The sequence below is a fragment of the Chrysochloris asiatica genome, unplaced genomic scaffold, assembly GCF_000296735.1.
Source record: "Chrysochloris asiatica unplaced genomic scaffold, ChrAsi1.0 scaffold00064, whole genome shotgun sequence".
Taxonomy (NCBI): Eukaryota; Metazoa; Chordata; class Mammalia; order Afrosoricida; family Chrysochloridae; genus Chrysochloris; species Chrysochloris asiatica.
In genome coordinates this window covers 15,931,013-15,941,146 of record NW_006408582.1, presented here as the reverse complement: position 1 = coordinate 15,941,146, position 10,134 = coordinate 15,931,013, and the positions used below count along the sequence as shown (strand labels likewise).

The 10,134-nt window shown below is 44.6% G+C and overlaps 1 protein-coding gene across 3 annotated transcripts in view; it reads left to right on the top strand.

Annotated features, from left to right (window-relative positions):
* The first annotated feature begins 900 nt into the window (after window positions 1-900).
* DMTN (dematin actin binding protein) overlaps window positions 901-10,134 on the top strand; it is a 25,720-nt gene continuing 16,486 nt past the window's right edge. For 2 of the 3 annotated variants that reach the window (XM_006864408.1, XM_006864407.1), the window contains exons 1-9: window positions 901-918; window positions 1,162-1,236; window positions 1,602-1,757; window positions 2,633-2,677; window positions 3,059-3,158; window positions 3,547-3,603; window positions 3,861-4,013; window positions 4,637-4,761; window positions 5,433-5,538. In XM_006864408.1, coding sequence (XP_006864470.1) covers window positions 901-918; window positions 1,162-1,236; window positions 1,602-1,757; window positions 2,633-2,677; window positions 3,059-3,158; window positions 3,547-3,603; window positions 3,861-4,013; window positions 4,637-4,761; window positions 5,433-5,538 — 835 coding nt within the window. The remainder of the gene's footprint in view (window positions 919-1,161; window positions 1,237-1,601; window positions 1,758-2,632; window positions 2,678-3,058; window positions 3,159-3,546; window positions 3,604-3,860; window positions 4,014-4,636; window positions 4,762-5,432; window positions 5,539-10,134) is intronic. The other variant, XM_006864409.1, reaches the window with a different exon arrangement.

The window sequence follows — 10,134 nt, the reverse complement described above, 5'->3', positions numbered from 1 at the left end:
TGACTGCTGTAGAAGGAACAGAGATGAGGGAGATGTGAGATCGCTTTGTGGGTCTCCTCTCCTTTCCTAACTATGTAGGGTAGAACCTAGAGCCCAGGCGGCTGTCAGCAGAATCTGACCGCTCACACCAAGGCTGCTGCTGCTTTGGGGTTCAATCTTTCGCTCCCTTCCTCCTTTCTCCACCTCACACTCCATCCTCACCCCACCCCTACCCCCAGGTATTATTACTCAGTCTCTCTGTGGTAAACCTTGTTGGGCGAGTATCTGGGAGAGGTGGCCAATGGACAGTAGATTGAGGGGGAGTGGCCCCACACAGAGTCAGAGAGAGAGGTCTTGGCAGAGGCGAGGGAGAGTGAAACTTTGTGCGTAAAACAGGGTTCCAGCCACCAGGACGAGGCAGGTGTGACCCGGCAGGGCATGTGGAGGCTGCCCGGGAAGCCTCTGTCTCCTGCTGTCATTTCCTTTCCGACCTAGAGAACAATGGCTCAAAAACAAATGCAGCCCCTCGGCTTTCCCGCCTCCCGGTCCACACACACACTTTCTCCCGGGCTGAGCGAACGGAAAGCCTGAACGGAGGAAGGTCCGAACTCCCTTCCTCCAGTCTCCCCTAGCAAGGGGACTGCTGCAGCCCCGCCCAATCCCACCCCCACCCCCGGAGACCTGGAGCTTAACAGCCCTCTCGGGCACTTTCGCCTCCTCTTCTCCTTCCAGCCCCTCTACTCCGTCTACAGCCTGGAGAATCCCCGAGGGATGAGGACGCTACAGCTTGGGGGTACGCCCTTTCAGCTTTCGCGGCCCCGAGCGGAGCCCAGCGTCCAAGAGGGGGCAGAGCCTGAGCCCTTGTCCTCTCCCTTCCGCACAGGGCTCTGCGAGTGATCCGACCAGCGAGCTCCCTGCTGCATGGAACGACTGCAGAAGGTGTGCGGGGACAGGTGGGGTGCCTGGGGCAGAGGGTGAGAGAGTTTGCATCCCCACGGAAACTTCAGGTCGGGAGTCTAGGGTGCCACCTGGTGGTTGCCTACAGTGCAGCACCCTGGATCCCCAGAGGCCGAGGGAAGACTTCCCTGCCCCCAGCTGCAGCTCACATCCTCTGGCTCCAGAAGAGCCTCTGCCCTCACACCCACACTCATACCCACCTGCCCGCCTTCTCACTCTTCCCAGCAACCACTTACCTCCCCAGGGAGCGTGAGCTCCTCCCGAGGCTCCAGTGTTCCCGGCTCGCCCTCCAGCATCGTGGTGAGTACCCCTCTCTGACACCAGTATCCTCAGTCTAGGGGGCGGGGGTGGGCAGAAGACAGATGACCACTGGGCAGCTTCACTTTGAGCTGATGATCTTACCCGTGCTGGAGGGGAAGAGAACCCAAAAATCCAGAGAAAATCCACCACATGCTCCTACTGGTATGGTTTTTCTGTTATCCAGATTGCTAGGTGACAATTTAAATTCTTAAATGTTAAAATAACAGAGTTACTAACTTATAAATAAGAGTTGACACCTAAAATAGCTGCCTACTTTAAAAGTAAATTCTAAATCTAGCTTGGAAGGCCAGGATTCTAGTGAGGCTTTATGGAACGTCTGTTCCATTAGTACCACTTTCCTTCAGGCCAAGATGGACAATCAGGTGTTGGGCTACAAGGACCTGGCTGCCATCCCCAAGGACAAGGCCATCCTGGACATCGAGCGGCCTGACCTCATGATCTATGAGCCTCACTTTACCTATTCCCTCCTGGAACACGTGGAACTGCCCAGAAGCCGGGAGGTAAGAATACAAGTTTTCCCTTGGAGAGGACTTGGGGAAAGGACTCCAGCAGCCATACTGGTTAGTGGACAGAATCCTTCTCACACTTAATTTTCTGGAGACCAGATTCAGCAAAACAAGAAAGGGAACTATGCGTAGGAATCAACCATGTGTTGATTTTGAACTTGGGCAGTGTTCATTGAACTTGGGCAGCGATGGGCTCCATGTCAGAGTAAAAACCTGAAGCCAGAGAGCAGGAGAAACTGGTGGCAGAAGCATAAAGGGTGTGGCATGTAAGGAAGGATGGGAGTATGACAGAGAAGAAAATCTACGGAGATCTGGGACAAATTGAATTTGTTGACTAGAAGTCCTAGCTGAATAACCCTGTGTTCTCAATGAACCCTCTTGTAAAATAAAGGTGATCCCTCTGCCTTTTCACCTCACAGAGTAGTCAGAGTGTATGATATAATACACATTCAGGTAGTTAGTAAACTTAGTCAAGAAAAGGGTTAGTATTATGGCTGGGGAAGGGAGATGGAACCAGACAATGGGAGACTTAAACTTGTCAAGAAGTCTGTACTTCATTCTTGGGTGTTTGTTGGTATTGGCCCTTCCCTTAGACCTTAGGGCCTGAGGACAGGGCAATTGCTTCTCTTCAGTAGGCCCTCAAAGCATCAAGCAAACTGCTCCAAGATCCATGTTCTTCTTCATGCTTTATAGGAAGAAAGGCTTAGAACTTTGTCCAGGAAATATTAAGAAGAAGATTGGAAACCCAGCACTAGGGCTTGGCAAGGATCTGGGAGAGAAGAGGTGGTTCAGAAAAGGGTGTAGAATTGGCTGAGGGATGAGAGTTTAATCCTACCCTGTGGTCTGACCAGCCTCCTCTCCATTCACAGCGCTCTCTGTCACCCAAATCCACATCCCCCCCACCATCCCCAGAGGTGAGTCTGCCCCACACCTGACACTTGCCCAGCCCTGCTCTTATGGGGCCCCAACTCCAGTCCCCACAAGTCCAGACAGCTCTGCAGAGCCTAGGGGATATGACAGAATCTGCAAAGTGAGGACTTTTCTGGGCCAAAGTGTTGTTGGACCTCCTCTGTCCACTGGCCAGCTCTGTATCTGTCTGACTGAAAGCCTCATGTAATCCCTTCTACCTGGGCCTGGCACCATCAGCAGGTCAAGTCTTTGGATAGCCTTCTACTGCTCTGGGGTTGGAGGAAGCAGAACGCTAAGGAGGGTGGACAGAGATTTGAGTAAGATGAAATGGTTGGTATGTAGTTTGGGACATGGGAGCTGCAATGAACCACACTTCTGCTCTGCAGGTGTGGGCAGACAGCCGATCCCCTGGAATCATCTCTCAGACTTCAGTCCTTAGAACCACTGGAACCCCCCGGACCAGCTTGCCCCATTTCCACCACCCTGGTAGGTTTGACTGTCAGCCTGGACACATATTTTCCGTGGTGTTGCTTTTTCCTTCAGGAGCCCTAAGCTCCTTACTTTTATTCCCCCACTCTCTTGAGGTTGTGCTTACTGCAGACTGGTTGGGCTCCCTGATTCCAAGACCCCTGTTGCCTTTTCCCTCCTACAAGTCAGAAAAGTGCAGAAAGACCCAGCCCGCTGAGGGAACTCTAGTTCTGTCTTGGCTCTTTGCAGAAACCAGTGAATTTTCTACCTTTTCAAACCCACCATCCAATGAGTTGGAACTGACACCATGGCATTTAACAATAACAACAACCCATTCCTTTTGTCTCTTTTCTCTTCAGCCACCCACTTTTCTTCATTCTCATACCCTCTTGCTCCCTCTCCACAGAGACCTCCCGCCCGGACTCCAACATCTACAAGAAGCCACCCATTTACAAGCAAAGAGGTGAGGGTTTCCTTAACTTATCAGAGCCCCCTTCCCACCACATGCTGGAAGGCTTGTGGCTGTGAGTGCTGCCCAGCTGATGGGGAAGTAGCTATTGATAACAATACAGAGTAGTTGCTGCTGTTCCTTTGTGCATGCTTTTTACAAGCACTTTCTCATGGTTGTGAAGGGAGAAGGGAGTGAGTTAGGACTGAGCATGGAAGAAGAGTAGGCCTCAGGGATGGGATGTGTATAGGCTGACTCTCCTCCATTTGCAGAGTCTGTAGGAGGTAGCCCTCAGAGCAAGCACCTCATTGAGGACCTCATCATCGAGTCATCCAAGTTCCCTGCAGCCCAGCCTCCTGACCCCAACCAGCCAGCCAAGATTGAAACTGACTACTGGCCATGCCCCCCATCACTGGCCGTTGTGGGTAAGAGACTCTGTGGGGATGTGGGAGAAAGAGAGCCACTGACTTCCCCCTTGAAACCCCCATGAACCCACCTCCACCCTCTAATGCTTTCATGAAATCTTCCAGGTTCCTTGCTCAGGGAGCTTCTACCGCTCTCCCTCCCTGCATTCCTAGAGACCCTATAGGTGTGGATGGCCTATCTGTTAGGCATTCATTTACTTCCCATTAATTCAATCACTCAGAAGACATTTATCAAATTTCTAATATGTATCAGACTCTGTGATGGGAACTCTGGGAAAGAGAAAGATAAATGAAACAAGGTTTTTGTTCCCAGTGGATTTAAGTCATAGGTGTGTGTTGTTGCTTATTCAGTTTCACTACAAAGCTAAGAAATACTACTCTCTCTCTCTCTCTTTTTAAATAACCTATAATATAGTCTCCATTTTTATATTCTCCAAGATTTAAAGTCTCAGAAATTCTATTCAGGGTCACTATGAGTCAGAACCAACACCACAGCACTTAACAACAACAACATCATAGTGTCCTCTGTAAGTCTAGCCCAGTTCTGTGTACAAAGTCAGCACCTGATAAATACTTGTTGAATGACTGATTGATTGTTGCCTACTTTTACCTGTGTTTCTTAGAGACAGAATGGAGGAAGCGGAAGGCATCTCGGAAAGGGGCAGAGGAAGAGGAGGAGGAGGAAGATGATGACTCTGGAGAGGAGATGAAGGCTCTTAGGGAGCGTCAGAAAGAGGAACTCAGTAAGGTAGCATCTTGCTACCTGTCACCCAACCTTTGTCAAATAAAGACAAAAATTCTGATCCCATAGCTAATTCAAATAGGTTTATGCCAGAAAAGTTTCCTTGTTAAAACATGTGAGAAGTCCCCCTTCTTTCCTAGAATTTTAGGGTGCTGCTTTCCAAGGGACACTTGGACTTTATGCTGCTTTTCCCAGGAAAGGCTATTTGATATGAGGGTCAAAAGCACAGAAAAGGGTGGTACTACAAGTGCCAGGTTTCAGCAAGCTGGGGCTAAGAGCTTAAGCAAGAGGAAGAAGAAGAGGAAAGGAGAGGAAGAAGGAAAAAGCGTTTGGCTTACTGATCTGGAAGGGAGGGGAGAGAGTGCTGAGTCATGTAAAGGCCATTTACAGTGACATCATTGACTCTCCTCTGGCAATCATAGCCTGGGAGAGGAGGCCACTGGGGCAGTTACACTGAGCAGCTCTGACTTCTTGCCCCAGGAGTGTCTAAGCCTAATGTGGTAGTGCATCAGACAAAAAAGAGAGATTGCATAGGCTCTGGACATGAGAAAATGTTGTCCCTAGTAGATGGGCTTGCAAAGTCCTGTGTCCTGCTTACAGTATCCCCAACTCTGAACATTTGAAGATGAAAAACCAGCATTTAAGTCTTGGATCTATCTTCCTTTCTCCCTCCCCAGGTTACTTCCAACTTGGGAAAGATGATCTTGAAAGAAGAAATGGAAAAGTCACTGCCTATCCGGAGGAAAACCCGCTCCCTGCCTGACCGAACACCTTTTCATACCTGTGAGTGCCTCCCAGGAGGCTCAGATCACCTAGACCCTGAAACCAGAATCTGTTCATTGGTAGAGTGTGTCTGTCATATGCTCAGCTCTGTGTTACTACAGGTATAACGTAGAAGATATGATCTCTGAATCAAAGCACTCATATTTTCCTTAGGGAAGTCATATCTAAGTCTATGCTGCCTTGAGTATATCCCACCCAAATTTAGAGACCATCTCAAGAACAGATTTGATGCATTGAACCAAAGGCCAAAGATGTGGGATGATGTCAAGAACATCATACATGAAGAAAGTAAAAGGTCATTAAAAATACAGGAAGGCAAAAACAAACAAACTGAAGTGGATGTCCAAAGAGACTCTGAAACTTGTTCTTAAATGTAACAACTTTACATTAAAAGAAAAAAAGTATTAGGTAAAGAAAAATTGTATCAGATAAAGAAAAGTTAGAAAGTTTAGTTTAATCAACATCTATAGAGTAGTATTGTTATGGTTGTTAGATGCCATTGAGTCAGTACTGACTCACAGCGACCCTACACTCACAGCACAACACAACAAAACACTGTCCAGTCCTGTGCCATACTCACAATCATTGCTACGTTTGAGTCCATTGTTGATGTCACTGTGCCTATCCTTCTCATTGGGGGTCTTCCTCTCTTTCTCTGACCCTTCACTTCACCAAACGTGATATCCTTCTCCAGAGACTGGCCCCTCCTGATAATATATGTCTGAAGTATGAGAGACAGAGTCTGACCATCCTGGTTTCTAATGAGCATTTTGGCTATATTTCTTCCAACACAGATCTATTTGTTCTTTTGACAGCCCATGGTACTTTTAATATTCTCCTCCAGCACTATAACTCAAATGTTCTTATACTATTTTCCTTAGTCACTGTCAAACTTCTGCATGCATATGAAGTTATTGAAAATACCATGGCTTGGGCCAGGTGCACCTTACTCCTCAAACTAACATCTTTGCTCTTCAACACTTTAAAGAGGTCTTGTGTAGCACGTTTGCCTAATGTAATATGTCATTTGATTTTTTGACTGCTGCTTCCATGAGTGTTGATGGTTTGAGTTAAGCAAAACCAAGTCTTTGACAACTTCAATCTTTTCTCCATTTATATGGATGTTTTTTATTGTTACAGTGGTGAGGATTTTTGTTTTCTTTACATTGAGGTGCAACCCATACCAAAGGCTATGGTCTTTGATCTTCATCTGTAAGCATTTTAAGTCCTCTTCCTTTCCAACAAGCAAGGTTGTTTCATCTGTATATCGCAGGTTCATAGTGAGTCTTCTTCCTCAGATATTGATGCCACGTTTTTCTTCATATAAACCAGCTTCTCAGATAATTTGCTCAGCATACAGGTTGAGTAAGTATGATAAAAGGATACAACCTTTCCTAATTTTCACATACCTTTCCTAATTTTCAACCACTCAGTGTTCCCTTGCTCTGTTTGAACAACTGCTTCTTGGTCGGTGTACAGGTTCCTCATGAGCACAATTTAGTGTTCCAGAATATGCATTCTCTACAATGTTGTCCATAGCTTATCATGATCTACACAATTGAAAGCTTTTGCATAATCCATAAAGCACAGGTAAACATCTTTCTGGTATTCTCTGCTTTCAGCCATATCCATCTGACAACAGCATTAATATCCCTCGTTCCATGTCCTCTTCTGAATCTGGTTTGAACCTCTGGAAGTTCTCTATTAATATACCATTGCAGCTGTTTTTGTATTATCTTTAGTAAAATTTTACTTGCATGGAATATGAATGACATTGTCCATGATTTCCACATTCTGTTGCATCACCTCTCTGGAATGGGCACAAATATGGATCTCTTCCAGTCAGTTGACCAGTTAGTGGTCTTCCAAATTTCTTGGCATAGATGAGTCAGTATCTCTAGTGCTGCATCAGTTTGTTGCAAATTTCAATTTGTATTCCATCAAGTCCCTAGTTCTTTGCCAATGCCTTTAGTGTACCTTGGACTTCCTTCAGTACCATTGGCTCTTGATCATATACTATCTCTTTAAATGGTTGAGCATTGGCTATTTCTTTTCAGTACAGTGACTCTGTGTATTCCTTCCATCTTCGTTTAACGCTTTCTGCATCATTCAATATTTTGCCCATAAACTCTTTCAACATTGCAAATTGAGGCTTGAATTTTTCCTTCAATTCCCTCAGCTTTAGAAATGCTGAGCATGTTCTTCCCTTTTGGTTTTCTAACTCCAGGTCTTGGCACATTTTGTTAAAAATTTGGCTTTGTCTTCTCAAGGAGTGCCTTTTGAAATTTTCTATTCAGCTCTTTAACCTCCTCATTTCTTCTGTTTGCTTTAGCATCTCTATGCTGGAAAGCAAGTTTCAGAGTCTCTCTGACATCCTTTTTGGTCTTTTCTTTCTTATCTTCTTAGTGACCTTTTGCTTTTTTCCCCTCTATGATGTTCTTGATGTCATCCCACAACTCTTCTGGTTTTCGGTCTTTAGTGTCTAATGTATAAAATCTATTGTTGAGATGATCTCTAATTTCAGTTGGGATATGTTCAAGGTCATATTTTGTTTTTTGTGGACTTGTTTAAATTTTCTTCAGCTTCAGCCTGAATTTTGCAGATGAGCAATTGATGGTTTGTTTCACAGTCTACCCCTGGCCTTGTTTTGGCTGATAATCTGGAGCTTTTGTTGTTGGTAAGTGCTAAAAAGTCAGTTTTGACTCTTATTGACCCTGTATAGGGTTTCCAAGAAGAAGCTGGTGGATTTAAACCACCAACCTTGTGGGTATCAGTCCAGTGCTTATCCGACAGCACCACACCAGGATTAGTATCAACACTAAAGCAAGTGTCAGTTTGTTGTAGTATGGTGATTTGCGTGTTTCTGTGATACTGTAAGCTATGCCACTGGTGTTTCATCACCAATGAAACAGCATCACCCATGGTGGACAGGTTTCAGTGGAGCTTCCAAACTAGGAACAGAAAGAAGGAATAGATGGTTCACTTCTGAGGGATTGTTGTTGTTTAGTGCCGTCGAGTTCCAACTCATGCCATCGAGTCTGTTCTGACTCATAGCGACCCTATGTAGGGTCCGAAGAGTGGCTGGTGGGTTTGAACTACTGACCTTGTGGTTAGTAGTCCAGTGCTTATAGTAGAGTGCCACACCAGGACTCCAAGGGATTAGCCCCTGAAAACTTCATGAATAGCAGTGGAACACTGTCTGATATAATGTTGAAGATAAGATACTCAGGTTGGAAGGCACTTAAAATACAACTGTGGAAGAGTTGACTGAAGAAGAATTGCCTCCTCAAAGTAGAGTCAGTCAGCCTTAATGACGTGGATGGAGCAAAGCTCTCGGGACCTTCATTTGCTGATGGAGCAAACTCAAAATGAGAAGCAACAGAAACAAAATCCATTAATAATCGAATGTGGAATGTAAGTATGAATCTAGGAGAATTGGAAGTCACCAAACATTAAATGGCACACATAAAGATTGATATCTTAGGTGTTAATGAGCTGAATGGACAGGTATTAACCATTTTGAATCTGACAATCATGATTTACTGTGTCAGGAATGAGAAATTCAAGAGGAATGGTGTCACATTTGTCATCAAAAAGAATATTTCAAGATCTTGAAATACAATGCCATCTTTATAGAATAATATCTATATGCTTATAAGGAAGATTAGTTAATACAACTATTCAAATTTATGCACCAACCACCAAAGCCAATGATGAAGAAATTGAAGAATTCTTCCAACTTCTTCAGTCTGAAATTGTTCAAACACACAATCAAGCTGCATTAATTATTACTGGTGATTGGAATGCAAAAATTGGAAACAAAGAGGAAGGATCTGTAGTTGGAAAATACAGCCTTGGTGATAGAAATGATAGAGATCACATGCTAGAATTTTTCAAGATTAATGACTTATTCATTGAAAATACCTTTTTTCAACAGCATAAACGGTGACTACACATGACCTCACCAGATGGAAAACACAGGAATCAAAATGTTGAAGTTAACTATCATCAGCCAGAAGAAGACCAGGGGCTGACTGTGGAACAAACCAACAATTTCTCATATGCAACTTCAGGCTGAAGCTGAAGAAAAACCAAGTCCATGAGAGCCAAAATGCTACCTTGAGTATATCTAACTGAATTTAGAGAAGCATCTCAAGAACAGATTTGATTCATTGAACACTAATGACCATAGACCAAAGATGTGGGATGACATCAAGAACATCATACATGAAGAAAACAAAAGATCATTAAAAAGACATGAAGTTGGGGGAGTGGGGAGGAGACCAAAGTGGATGTCAGAAGATTCTCTGAAACTTGTTCTTGAATGTACAGTGACTAAAGTGAATGGAAGAAATGAAATAAAAGAACTGAATAGACATTTCAAAAGACGGCCTGAAAAGACCAAATATTATAATAAAATTTACAAAGTATTTACAAAGTATTCTTTCACCATACATATTCAACCTGTACGCTGAGCAGATAATCCGAGAACTTGGTTATATGAAGAAAAACGTGGTATCAGGATGGGAGGAAGACTCATTAACAACCTGCGATATGCAGATGATACAACCTTGCTTGCTGAAAGTGAAGAGGACT